General features: G+C 35.6%; 1 protein-coding gene across 1 annotated transcript in view; it reads right to left on the reverse strand.

The window, feature by feature from the left end:
• Positions 1-13,872, reverse strand: part of mgat5b (alpha-1,6-mannosylglycoprotein 6-beta-N-acetylglucosaminyltransferase B) — a 198,853-nt gene extending 184,981 nt beyond the window's left edge. Inside the window, exons 1-2 of the mRNA XM_077230694.1 lie at positions 13,253-13,872; positions 8,579-8,691 (exon numbers count right to left, since the gene is read on the reverse strand). Of these exons, the coding sequence (XP_077086809.1) occupies positions 8,579-8,691; positions 13,253-13,320 (181 nt within the window). The 5' untranslated portion in view covers positions 13,321-13,872. The remainder of the gene's footprint in view (positions 1-8,578; positions 8,692-13,252) is intronic.
• Between the last annotated feature and the right edge of the window lie 866 nt (positions 13,873-14,738).

A 14,738-nucleotide genomic window follows, 5' to 3' on the forward strand; every position in this document is an offset into this window, starting at 1 on the left:
CATCATCACTGAATTTCTTATTTTACTCTGAAAAGAGTTACAGATTTAAAATGAGTTGCATTTCATGTTGACTTTAAGGTCTACTTTAAAAGTTTGATCTAATCTGCAATCTATTTGTTCAGTTTTTTTATTTTATTATTATTATTATTATTATTATAATAGAGAAGTCTTCGAAAATGTGCTGAAGCAAATATTTACAGCATTAATTTCACCCCAAGAATCCAAAAGCAGACTCCTTCAGAGTGTGTGAAAGAACTTGCCTCCCGTTCCCATTAGACCCTCATTTAGCATTATGAATACACAACAGTGCAAGGAGGAAAACATGGATGCTGGAGAAACTAGGGCACATCTCGTGGCGAGGAGACTGGGGATGATTATATCACAGCTGTATCCTTTCAATTCCTTAAAAAATATAGTAATAATAATAATAATATGTAATAGGTTTGATTGATTTTGCAGAAGTCATTTGATTACATTTGATTTGTGACTTAGAAATAGTGCAGAGATTTGTTTCTAATTCATTTGACATTCTTTTTCAAAACTTTACATTCAAATCTGAGATCTGAGGCAAGACATTTCATTGTGGTCTCAGACATTTGTGTCCCACTGTGTATACAAGTGAGAAAATACCTCTATACAAGAAGATACAGGCTTATAATAGAATCAGTGTTTTCATCTCCTGCAGTGCCTGTGTGCCACAACTGTCAAAGGCCAGAGTTTTTGAACTCTGCATTGACTGTCTAAAGGAAAGAGTGCTGATTTTCATCTCGGAGCAGTGCAGATATCTTCCGGAGTCTGATGAAGCATGGGGACGACTCCAACTGAAATATAATGACCTTCCTAGAGGATGTTGTGTCAAAGCCCTGCAATCTACAGATTTATAAGTCACTAGCAACAAAACACCATACAAAGCACACGGGAGACTCGACTAGCAGGGTGGTGCATCATTCAAAATAGAATTGAACTTGAAAACAAGATGCAGAATTGCATAAATTCAATTTTCCTTGATCGTTTACATTTGCATTCGCTTACTCATGTGCAACAGCAAGAGGGTATTGATACTTTTTTCTCTGCATTGTAATTAGCCAATCATAACAGTGAGCATTTACTGCATGTGAAATTGTCAACGTAATTTATTTTGTTATATTGATGCGCAAACAAACACATTTCAGTGCATTCACGTTGTTTCCACATTCCATAATTCCGAATGGATCCGTGTACTGTAATAGGCATATAATGCAGTCAGGTCAGGGTGGTTGGTTTAAGTTTGTTGTTTTTTGGCATCTCCATTTGGTCCTGTTCGGTACCGCAACTTGTATAAAATGATATTTTTTTTTTTTCAGATGCATGCTTTAGTTGACATACATTTATGAATTATATGAACTCATTGTCATTTGGTTAAGTTTCCTTTTTTGGAAAGATACCTAAATTAACCATGAAAAAAAGCTTGCAGAAAATACAGTTTTGTGAAAATCATCTGGTTTAATTTCCTAGATATAGCAAATGATGACAAAATGTATATGTTAACCCTCTGGGGTCTAAAGTGTTTTCGGGGTCCTTGAGATGTTTTGACATGCCCTGACATTTGTGCTTTGTTCAGTTGCTTATAAACAGATTAATGGCAAAGGTGTAATTACACTCTATATAGCACAAACAGGGTTACCATAATATGTGAGCAACATGTATGTACATGTTTGTATCTTTGAGAGAATATTAGTTATGCATGGTTATTGATAAAAATAAAAATTAAAGTCTAATCATTCACATAAAACAATACATTGATTTAAATTTTGTAAAACACTTTTTGTTTGGAAAGGCAATATGCGTGTGGGCGTGAATGGTCCAACCCACATCATGAATGATTCACACCCGAGAAGACAATGATTCGCATAATGAGCCTTTCATTCAGGCGTGTCACACAAGAAAGAATGTGAGGAGGAAAAAGTAAGTAAATAAAAAATAAAAATTCTCATTATTATCAATGTTGAAAACAGTTATTTACATTTTTATTTCAGGATTCTTTGATAAATAGAAAGTTCAAAAGAACAGCATTTATTTGAAATAGAATATTTTGTAACATTAAACACTACCGTTCAAAACTTTGGGGTCAGTAAGTGTTTTTATTTTATTTTTGGGGATAATAAATAAAATAAATCAATACTTGTATTGATCAAAGAGGAATTAAATTGATCAAAAGTGACAGTAAAGACATTTATAATGTTATAAAATATTCTATTTCAAATAAATGCTGTTGTTTTTAACTTTCTGTTCATCAAAGAATTCTAAAAAAAATTTACACAACTATTTTCAACATTGATCATAATCATAAATGTTTCTTGAGCATCAAATCATCATATTAGAATGATTTCTGAAGGATCATGTGACACTGAAGACTGGAGTAATGATGCTGAAAATTCAGCTTTGATCAAAGGAATAACTTATATTTTAAAATATATAAAAAAAACAGTTATTTTAAATTGTAATAATATTTCACTATATTACTGTTTTTTGTTGTATTTTTAATGAAATAAATACAGCATTGGTGAGCATAAGTGACTTCTTTTAAAAACATTAAAAATCATACCGACCCCAAACTTTTGAACGGCAGTATATACAATATATATAATCCAAATATAAATGAAAGTCAAAAGCACATTTTTAGTACATACCTGGAAACATATCCTGTTCAAATAGGCTATATGGGCCATTCTACAGAATTTGTTCAAAGTCAGAGTTGGAAACATCTTGAAAAGAAAATTGTCTTTTCCCATAAATTTCTTATAAAGTATTCTTTTTAAAAGTACCCTTACATTGGAACAAAATCTCTAATAGCATCTTAGTTGATGAGTTTATTTTTGACAGCACATACTATATATTTAACATATGAGCAGAAACTGGCTAACAAAAGCTTATTTGATGTCTATTTTAGAATTAAAACGTAAAAATCCAAAACTACGAAATGTTCTTTCATATTTCATCTGGTACATAAACAACAGCGCCCATATGTGCCCTTAATTCATTCACACACAGAAACGTGATTAAAATATAAACAGTATTTTTGCGTTTACAGACACTATTCCATATCGTGATTAGAACAAAGCACAAGAATAAAAAATGTACTATTCACAATTCTCGGCTAGATCCGCTTCTCCTCGAAATGAAAATAAACCAGCACATGTTCTGAGGTAAATGTCCCAGGATTATTCCTCACAGCCTCGCAAGACGAAATAGTACATTAATCTGATGATTAAATTTGGTGTGTTATCGAGTTTATGAGGGGCGTTTACACGTTTGCATGTGTTGCTTCAGATCATTTGCGTTTGAATACCGCGCGCTCTCCGTGGGCGTGTCACATTAGCAGAATAATGAGCTGAGAGAACGATAATGAGAATCACTGACATCTCTCTCTTTTTATATAGATTACATAAACAGAGAATATTTATTTTAGTTTGGATTTAGATAATTTAAAAGTACACACTTAAATGATTATAAACATATATTGCCCATGCCTGGGTGAATAGTATTTACTGAGTTTTAAGTTTAGAGACGTGCTCCGGAAAAAAAGTTCACGGAGACGGAGAGGCAGAAAGCACACCCTGTTTATTTTCTTTATTTTACAAAAGCACAATTTTTTATTTCGATTGTATGTGGACACATAAAAAAGTAGACATTCAATAGTTTATTTTTTTATATTTATTAAGTATGTATGACCAAAAACTACAGAGTATTTTAAGTCAATTCTCCTGCTATGTGAAAAAAATCGAGCAAAACGTGCCGGCGCGTTTGCCGACCTCAGAGAGTTAAACAAGAAAAATGGTGTATGCTTAATTGAGTGTGCAATTAATCAATTAAAAGTAATTTAACATTTGAATATATTGCTAGCCCTAATTATAAGTAATTTAGTTCATAATCATCAACAGTGTTAGATCCTGGCATAGGTGATATAAGCAGTTTCTATGGCGTTCTTTTAACAACAAAAATCATTAAACATGAGAGCGTTCAAATTTCCTTCACTCTCGCACAAAACTGGACACGCGCTCTCAAACATACATTGGTCTCATGGCTCTCAGGTAGTGTTAGCACCCACCGGTGAGCACTGACTGGCTCTCATTGGTCAGATGGCCCAGTCTGTTGTGATTAGTCTACTCTGATTAGTCAGGTGACCCAGTCTGTTGTGATTGGTCTACTCTGATCTGAGCTAGTGTAAATAGCCAACAAGGTGGGCTATTTGAGCTTAGTGTAAATAGACACTCCATTACTTAAAACAAACAAATTAGTAGAAAAAATGTCAAAGTAGACATTGTTGGTGACCAGCCAATGAAGACCATAGACTGGCATTATGCGAATTTGTTATAAACCGTACTTTAGGTTCGAGAAGGAAGAACTGACGACTCATTCCAGGCAAGTTCAGAATCTGTTCATTCTTTTGCTAGACAATTAATCCATTTATCGAGCACTTTGATCTTTGAAACTTTTAACATCTATGTAACACACTACATGAAAGGTAATATCTGAGAAAGAAACAAAGAAAAAAAAATGGCACTTCAAAGGAGCTGCCCCTTAAAAAACAGATAATTTCATACAGAGGGTGAGAATAAGGGCTCTAACTTGCACCCAGCACAATTGACTTTGCACACCGACGCATGTATCATTCCTATTTTGCACCCTCCACAGACACATGTCTGTAAATTAGGGAATTAACTTGCGCTACCGAAAAGAAGAGGCGTGTTCTGGCGTAAACGTTCCCTGGTGCTATTTTGCAGTTTCAGAAAACAATTCCGCCACAGACCATGAAACACCTAGTCTAAAGTCAGTGGCGCGTTAATCAGATGCTATTTTAAGGGTGCATGCTTGGCCATAATGTACTGCGTGCACAACGTGCATACACTTTGCTTCTCTCATTTACACAGACGCAGCAGTTCCCGTTTTTGCAAACCATACATAATTACAAGGAAAAATATTACCACACGAAGGGAAAACCTTGTGGTGTTCATGAAGATGTGAAAAAATAGGCATAAATCTAGCTTACACATTTCCCCAAATTATTATACGCCTTTTTAACCGAAGGTAATTTGGGTGGGTTTCTCCCATCCCCATACAATGTCACTTCTCTGTCTTTTACGGCCCTGATGAGAACGTCGGTCTCCTCGGCTGTGAACTGCTCCTGGCATGCTCCTGGCAAATCCGCCATTATAATAGCAATCCGTCATGAAACAAGCGCGCCTGCTTTTAAAGGGAATGTGAGATGACGCTCTGATTGGTTCATTTCAGGTTACGCCCAAACCACACCTATGAGTAATATAGATACTTCAGACTAACCCATTTTAGATTTTTGTCGGGTGCAAGAGTCATTAATCCCGCCGGTTTAATAACAACAACGCCCGAGATCCGCCCACAAAGTTACTTGCGTTTCGCGTTTGATACTTGCGTTTGAGGGTTAAACGTGATAGTTTTTCCATATATTCTTTTTATTTTTTAATTGTTCATATTATAATTGAACCTCAAGAAAAATATAAAAATTATTTAAAAAAAATCAATGCCATGATCCCTTGAACAGAGTACTATTGTAATAAATAGTACTTAAAATACATTAGTGTGTTGCTAATGTCCGTGTACCTTCTGATAATTTGCTTTTCAATTTAAAAAGAAGACAAGAATTATTATTTTTAGGTTAATGAGTAGAACGTGTATAAACAGCTGTGAAAAGGCATTAACACACCTTCCGGCTGATTGTTTAACCAAAGGTCAGCCTGTGCTGTAATGAGCTGAACTTTGGTTCTGTCTAATTTTTATATTAGATGTATGAATCACCATCCACATCCATTGCATGAAAAAGAGAAGATTTTCATCCCTAATAATGACGCATCTAAATATACACATTTTGGCAATATTTTGACTATAGGTTAAATCAGATTTAATCAGAGGTTATATATCCAGTTGGAATAGTAATAAGTTAGGGCCTGTCCAGTGAAGGGATGTATTCTCTAAACGCAAGCTAGTTTGAAACCTAGATTTATGGCTGTAATGCTAGGCATCCTGTATTTCTTGCTTAACTAACACAATCCTGCTACTTAAAACTGACAAAGTGCTCCTTGCATCAACCCACACGCAAGGTTTCATTAAAAATGTATAATAACAAATTTCTGCTTTCTTAGAATAGCCATTAGTATCCATTAGAGGCATAATCCCAGAACATATGCTGGATGGTATTATTCAAGATAGAACATGGCCAGAGTGAGGGTGTAAAAGCTGGTGGATCTCTTATGTGGAAGAGGATCAGAGAATCAGCAGGTTTTCTCTTACGGGCCAAAAGTGAGCATTGAGATAACATGTTTACATGTTTACTGCTAGAGCTGAACATAACTGTTAGATCAGTAATCAGTAATGCCCAAAAATTGGCAACATTTTATTGTACAGTATGTGCACTTGCAGTGTACTTACCTAAGAAAGTACTGGGTAATATAAGGTTTAGAGGTAGGTTCAGGGTTAGTCCCTAGTTATTACCCAGTTATTGTAATTGATATAATAAGTGCATGGTATGGGAGACAGGGCTGTAAAATAAAGTGATACCAAAAAAAATTCTTTAAAACTTCAAATAAATAAATAAAAAGATTATGTAAATATTTAAGTATTTATACATAATTGTGCTATTATATACATAATTGGTAGCCTATATATCAGCATTGTTTTACTTTAATACTGTAATACAATAAAAAAAAAATTGCCACAAAATTATGTAATATTGAAACTAAACCTGACAATAATGACCCAGTGTTTAACATTCTTAAATGTAACTGCATAAAACAAACCAACAAAAGACCATTTTAAGTTACACAGAAAAAAACAAACAAACATAAATAACAGCATGTTTCTAATAACACATTGTTTTTTTGGATGAACTATAATTCATCTATATATAAAACTGTAAGTATAAGTCTATATAAGTCATGCATTGACGCCGTTATATGAGAACTGAACTTAGCTGGAAGATGACATCACGGTTTTCTCCAGAGCAGCTATATATATATATATATATATATATATATATATATATATATATATATATATATATATATATATATATATATATAATTTAACTAAATTAATAACTTTTTTTACAACAAAAATGAACCATCACTGAACTTATGTAGCCATTTTAGTCTAGAAATAAACTTTGTTGTTATTTTCCTGTTATCACTGTAAAGCTGCTTTGAAACGATCTGTATTGTAAAAAGCACCATATAAATAAAGGTGACTTGACTTGACTCATCTAGTGCAGGGGTTATCAATCTTTTAGATGCCACAGCCCCCCAAATATGATCATTCTCACATGAGGGACCCCAATTCTAAACATTACTCTTTTATAAACACCCAATTTATACACTGGAGTTTTCCACGGACCCCGTCAATGACTTGCAGCCCCCAGTTTGAAAACACCTGATCTAGCAGATATGACTATTCCTGTCTTTATTTTCATTTCTTGCAGCAATTAAAAAAAAAAAATCAAAAAGCCAGATTGCAATATGTGTAGTGATTTTTGGATATGGATTTTAAGTAATTCATATGTACTTAGTTTGAAATAATTAGTCATTTGTAACTGGAATTCATTTTAAAGTAACCCTCACATCTCACATGTCAGCGCTGGGCTCCCAAAACACAGTGACGTCCATCTCTGGCTGATCAGCAGGCAGTGTTTAATGAGCAAAAGCCAGATGCGTTCTGAAGACCTCAGTCTGGGAGTGGTTAATTAATCAGATTGTGCTCTTTCTCTCTCTCTCTCCCTTTTTTCTCCATGCGACCTCTCCCACAACATCACAGAACACTAATCCATCATCTTCAGCTTTATACTGGGGTTTGCTGAGCACACCATGAAACAGTTTTCCAATTTTCCAGCTACCGAGTGGAGCTCTTAAGATGGCTATTTGCCACATTTGGGTACACCATTTCCTGTTGGGCACAGCGGTGTTGAAACTAGAAAGGAACTGAATATTAAACATAGGCTTTCTTCCAAAACCTCTGTAGTGAGCCCATGTAGGCAGAATTTTAAAGCAGTATAGGTGTGATTCCAACATCTAAGCTTTCACAAAAGGTAGAAGGTATATACGCTGCCTCACTAAATTCTAAGTCAGCATCGCATACATCTATTGCGGAGAATACGATCTCAACTAGGTCACATAGAATCTGTGCCGGCATCATATTTTGAACACCCTTCATTCATCAACTTTCACAAATACCCTTGATGAGTGAGTAAATGATGACTGAATGGTATTTTTTGGGTGAGTCTTTCTCATGGACAGGTTCTTTTTGGCATTTGCAGTGAGCGAGACCTCTAGCCTCTGGTGTGATCTATTTTCAAAAAAAGTGATGACTGAAAACAAATGGGTTCTTCGACAGCCAGAGATGCTATTCACAGCACACCGACCCAAGGATAATCAAGCCTGTTAAAGGCCAACGCAAAGCCCTCCATTGACCCCATTAAAGATCCCATAAAATGACACTTTCCAAATGCCACAGGATGAATTAGACATGCATATGGTCAGCACAGGTGGACGTGCAGAGCTGCCAGGTATTAATGTACCTTCGGTCCGAATGCTGAATGGGGAATCGCCCAGTCGCTTGGCCGAGAACTGCCCCCCCAGAGAGGTCATTAAGAAGCACAGACTGAAGAAACCGATTCCCGCCACAAATATCCTGAAAAAGACAGACCGAGACAGACAGATATAAATGTGCTGTGGTGGAAAAAGAAAAACATGTAAAAAAGACTTTCCAGCCAGACAGTGATGAGGATCAATTATGATAGTATATTGTTAGAAGACGTATGTTGTCTTTGTGAAACATGTCCTTTAAATGAATAGTTCACCCAATAAATTAAAGCTTTATTTATTTATTAATTTATTGGATGAGAAAAACATTAGCACAGCTCTTTTCTATAAAAGGATAGTTTATTTCTAGGGGTGTAACAATACACCAAACTGACGGTTCGGTTCTTCTCACGGTTTTGATGTCTCGGTTCGGTTCGGTTTCGGTTCAGTGGGGTTTAGAAAGCTAAAATTGCTTTTTTTGTTTTTTTTAAACAGTGGTTTAATGAAAAAATTGTGTCTTTGTCTTTAAATTAATTCAATTACAATTAAACGTTTCGGATTAAAACGCAAGGATAAAAAAATAAGATCTGCTAATGCTGTAAACTATATAAGGAGCTGCACATTACTATAACTTTAAGGTTAAGAAACAGAGCCCAGACTTTTAGCCTAAATTCAGATGCTATTTATTTTTTAGATATAATAATCAACACCAAACACATTGTATGAAAACATGTAAACTGAACATAAGGCAGTTTTTGCATTAACTTGTATTTTTACTCTAATTCGTTATTGAAATATAATAATTTATACAGTTGCTGTCAATTTCATGAAAGATATTTTAAACATACATTAAATAATCAAGATATCATTAACAGGCTAATATAGTGCATTTATTTAGTGCAAGAGTTCATTTGGATGACTTGCCTGCTGAGATAAATATAATGCTATGTGAAAAACTAAGCTGTTTTATTGATGTCTTTCCGCTGCTGAAACACTGATTGAGCGATTAAACGAGTTGTGATGCCTTACAGTAAGTATACTGTATCTCTCAAAATACCTTCAGGTGTCCATTCATGTTTATTCTGTAACTGAGGAAGAGATGATCACGTTTACTCGCGCTCGCGCTTGAAATGAGGAGCTAGTACAGCGATCTCATGCCACAGCAAAGAGCGCCAAAACGGCATTTCACGAGTTCACACTTACATCAATTAAACAGAGTAAAGATTATGCGTATTTGGCGTGCTGTCCGGGGGGAGGGCTCCGAGCTCGGAATTTTGCCCGAACCCAGAGTACTCCCCCCGTTGTTGTAAGAGTATTAGGACTATAAGTGAGGAGATGGGGTGGTGGAGGGATGCTGTTAAACTGTCAATGAACGGAGGTAAGTTTGCTGTATATATACACAGCGCTTACCTCGTTGATTAAGCACCACTTGTGTCTAATTAGGTTTGATTATCTGAATGTGCTCCACGTGTGTTTAATTAGGTTTAATTATCTGAACGTGCTCCTCCCGAACTTTGTTAATAAAACATCATTTATTGTTTGAATTACGTGATATAGACAGAATTTGAAAGATTACACCTTGCTTATTATCGAAAGTAACAAAACACGGAGCTTGTTATTATATGGTGTTAATGGTTGTTAGGCTACAAAACTGACTTTGTTGTGTACACATAAGACATGAGGTCCAGTGAGCCAGGGCTGGGCGGGGCAGCAGGGGGAGGGCCGTGTTCGGTACGCCATGAGAGAATCGCGATTCGTATCGTGGGTTCTGTATCGCGGTTTTTCGGTTCGGTTTGAATATCGTTACACCCCTATTTATTTCCCACGTAAAAAAAACAACAACAAAAAAACACAAAGGTGCTCATGCTCCGTTTGTCACACAGGCATACCGTATGACTTCAGAAGATTTGGAATGCGACTGTTCCTCGTACAACGCTATTGTAAGATTATTTCCTAGTTCTGGCATAAAACTCTAGATGGCACAGGCTGATAAGTCTTCGACTCATTTGGTAGCGATCACCTCATTATCTACATGGCACAGTATGCAGCACGCTTTCAGAACCCCTCCACTTTCCCCAGCTCCACCTGTATAGATGTTACATGTGCAGCAGAATGTCTTACATGCTCACAGCAATGCCTGTGAATGTATTTGCAGTAATAAGTCTTGGTACTTGCTCTGCATCAGCAGCTGTGTAGCAGCTTTTGCCATATGCATTACCATGCCAATCTATATTACTATACCAATCTCCTAAGAGTTGTCATGACAAAACTTGGAATATAACACGAGTCATATGTTCTGTATGGTATGTAATGGTAGGGATATTTTGTCATTTTTAGAGCCTCTCAGATATGGTCACTGTCATTTTATGGAAAAGAACAGCATATATATTTTTCTAATGACATGAGGGGCTTTCGCACCTGGTACTTTACGTTATTAGATATAACTATTATACATAAGTATATAGCATATGATAAGGTATCAGCGTATGCCGTGTGGTTGATATCCAGTGTCACTATCTAAGCAGAAATGCATAGGCCTAATCATGTTTGGCTTGGTCCTCTCAAAGTTGGGTTGGATTTTCTTCTTAACGAAAAGGTTAAGAGGCTTATCTATGGCAGTGTCACAAAATATGTACCATCAGGTACATATCACTGCAGTTTCTAACAGAAATGAACACTAGAAGCAGTAAAACAGCAAGCACTTTTAATCGTTTTCACACAAAATTATGATTACAGGGGCAGATTATGGATTAAAACATACTTTTTTTTTTCTCTCAGCTATTTGTACAATTACCACAGTGCATGATTTGTAAATGAATATATTTTGGAGTTTGCATCACTAAACCAGCTCCATATGTTCGGTTTTACTGATGTACTATGCTTGTTCGGTAGCTCAGCTGCTACAGAATTGTACATGCCGAGAGCTTGGGTACAGAAAAACGAGTCACGATAAAAGAGCTCAAAGACAAGAGTCCAAAAACAAGCTAAAATGCCATGGTTATCGATTACCTTTTTATGTCACATTTGCTTTAGTTAACACTAACGGGTAAGTTTAGGGTTTAGTGTAGGTGTACGTTATTGTAAAATTGAGCATTAAGCTTTTAGCGCCACTCACCGGCCATTTCAATTCAGAACTGCGGTGATACATACAAACTCCAACGTAATAAAACGTTTCCATATTCACATTCATCTGAAAAAAATTAACACGCTTTTAACGCCACTCACTGGATATTTCACTTTTAAACTGTCGCGAAACATGCACAAAGCAACGTATTTTGCCACAGGTACGTTTTTCTAATGAGACCAGGCTGCAGCTTATGGTAGAGCAAAATTGTATCAAATTAACCCAACCAACCCAGCTGTTCAAGCCCTGCTTGTGCTTATTCAAAACAATAATAATAAGTATAATTCATCCTCAGGTGAATAAACATTTGCATTACAGATATTTGAAAAAAAATTAGGTGGAATTCAAAACACTATAAATATGGCCAAATCAAGTTGTTCAAACAGTAATGAAAATAATTTATTCATTCATTAAATAACTGCACAGTGTTAATATAAGAACCATCAGCAATGTAATACTGAATCAGGGAGTTAATAACATGATTAAGTGATTAATTGAGTGATGATTGAGGGTTATTGAAGACATCTGATGATAGCAAGCAGAATCACTGAAGAGAAGAGAAACACAAGAATAATAGTTTTTAGGTCACCATTATGGTGATCAGTTTGCTTTAGCTTTGCACCATGAATCTCGATTTTTAAAAAAAAAAAAATATATGTTAGTTGTCTCTGGCTGTAACTGTGTTTGTTATGGCAAGAAAAGCCAGAGGAAATGTGATTACAATGTTGGCTACCTATTGATGACGAAGATGTAATCATCTCCTGTTAGGCATTATTTTAATTTTATTTCCACAATATAGGCCTAATTAAATCGGCTAATTAATAAAATTTAATTGTCTGAGTTCAACCACAGCATATCTCTGTAATGTATGTAATATTCGGGGGGAATGGCTTAAACTACAGTCATATTCATTTTAAAAGTTGCAGAGCTCCTGCAGAACAGAATGACCCACATCCTCGCACTGCTGATTGTTCGCCACTGTGTGAAAACAGCGTGAAAGCTCGCCAGAATCTCACTTCTTACACCACCCTCACATCCTTTCCAGAAGCTCTTCTGACAACATCAATGAAATCCTTTCAAGAGCCTAAAATAGTTCCAAGACCTCCATAAATTCACACCATGTTATTTGCAGTAAGCAATTATGTTTTTTTTCTTTTCTTTTTTTTTTTGTAGATATAGGCTACTTTCATGTGGTAGGCTAACAGTGAAGAGAGAAGTTTGACAACATTTCAGCTTTGTTCGAGGATACGAACTTTTCCGTTAAAATAGTTTTCCGCGAAATAGTTCTCACAAAAATTATCATGGTAAGCATCTATCTATCTATCTATCTATCTATCTATCTATCTATCTATCTATCTATCTATCTATCTATCTAAATATGATCTGGTTTTTACCTATAGTACCATTAAGAAATAAAACAAAACGACAGTAATATTGTTAACGCTGTTACATTGTTTGATCTCACATTTATAAAGTCTCACATTAATTGTGTCAAATATCTGCAATATCTTCACATTTAAATGAGTCCTCGATTGTCAAGTCTTACCTGAACGGTTTGAACGTCAGCAGGCATCTTCTTATCATAGTTATACACTCACTATTTACAGAAATCATTTTTCATGCGGGCTGTGCAACAACATACGAACTAAAAAATGCATAATTTACTTTAATCTGTTCCCCCCGGTTGAGTTTCTTAATATGCGAGCTTAATGCAAACGCCTTCCTTTAACTGAAAGCTCTTTGATGAAGTTGCTAGAAGAAAAACATCCGAAGATTGCTGATCAAAGAAATCAGCAGGTCATTCATTTGGTGATGTTGAACTCCTACTCATAATAGTTTCCAAATAGACTCAAAAATAATCCAGCAGACAAAGGTCCATCTCTGTAGATTTTAGTGAAGTATCAGGGAGTAGAAGCTCGTGAGGGGAATAACCGCGTCAGAACTCCCTGCGCAGCGCGCGACGACACTGGATCAATTCAGCGGCACGACTGGCGTTTTCTGTGATGTGTGCCATCACTTTCTCCTTCTCTGGGAATAATGTTGTCTCTGTGGCTCAATATAAAGAGGAATATAGTTCAGCTGCTTCGGATGAAGCGTCAGCGAGCTTAAAACGCTCAGCTGTAGTTTCAGAGCCGTGGACAGCTCCCAGTGCACACTAAAGGCATCAAGAGCGCCATCCGATGGATTTCCACCAGTTTACTCGGATTATCCGATCTGAGATAGGACGAATTGGGTCTTTCTTTATGTTATGCAGAGTTGTATGTCAGTGATGTCACTGTGCTACACTTTTAAAAATAATGTTTTATTGGCATCTGTCTGGGGTTCCATGAAGAACATTTAGCATTCATGCAACTTTTCTATTCCACAAAAGGTTGTTTTTTTAACATTTTTAAAATGTTCTTCATACTATAAGAATTTTTTTTTTATTTTAAGAACAGTTCACTGAAAGGTTCTTTGTGGAAAAAAAAATGCTATGGCATTCCTGAGAAAATTCCCTTCTGGAACCATTATTTTTCACCCCCAAATAAAAATAAAAAGTTGTATTTTTGCATAAAGAACATTAAGCTTTTATGACTATTATACACCAACCTCGTTTTATCACTGTACATTGTAAAAAGTTTATCCATTTGGGCAGTATTTGAGATAAGGAAAAGAGAGACAATACTCTATATTTCATGCTGCTATCAAATTAAATTGGAAGCATCAATAACACACTGTAATATGTCACAACATGATATCACAAAAAGGATGTCCAGTGACACAACTTGTTCCATATTAGAGTTAAGATGTCAATAATAATAAATAATATTTAGTTTTTGAAAACAGTGAAACATTTTTCAACATCCTGTAATAGTATTTGTAATAGTTGTAGTATTTCCTACATGTGGAGACAAAGCTTAATATCACCATCAGTTGAGCAACACGCTTACACCAACATGTCTAAACACATTAATGCACAGCTGTTTTTTTAAGAAATGCTTCATTTTACAATTCATGGATAAAGTTCAGACAAATAATTTATTTTTATATAT

Source organism: Siphateles boraxobius, unplaced genomic scaffold, assembly GCF_051911475.1.
Source record: "Siphateles boraxobius isolate OS27281-9 unplaced genomic scaffold, OSU_SipBor_1 15, whole genome shotgun sequence".
In the NCBI taxonomy this organism is placed as follows: domain Eukaryota; kingdom Metazoa; phylum Chordata; class Actinopteri; order Cypriniformes; family Leuciscidae; genus Siphateles; species Siphateles boraxobius.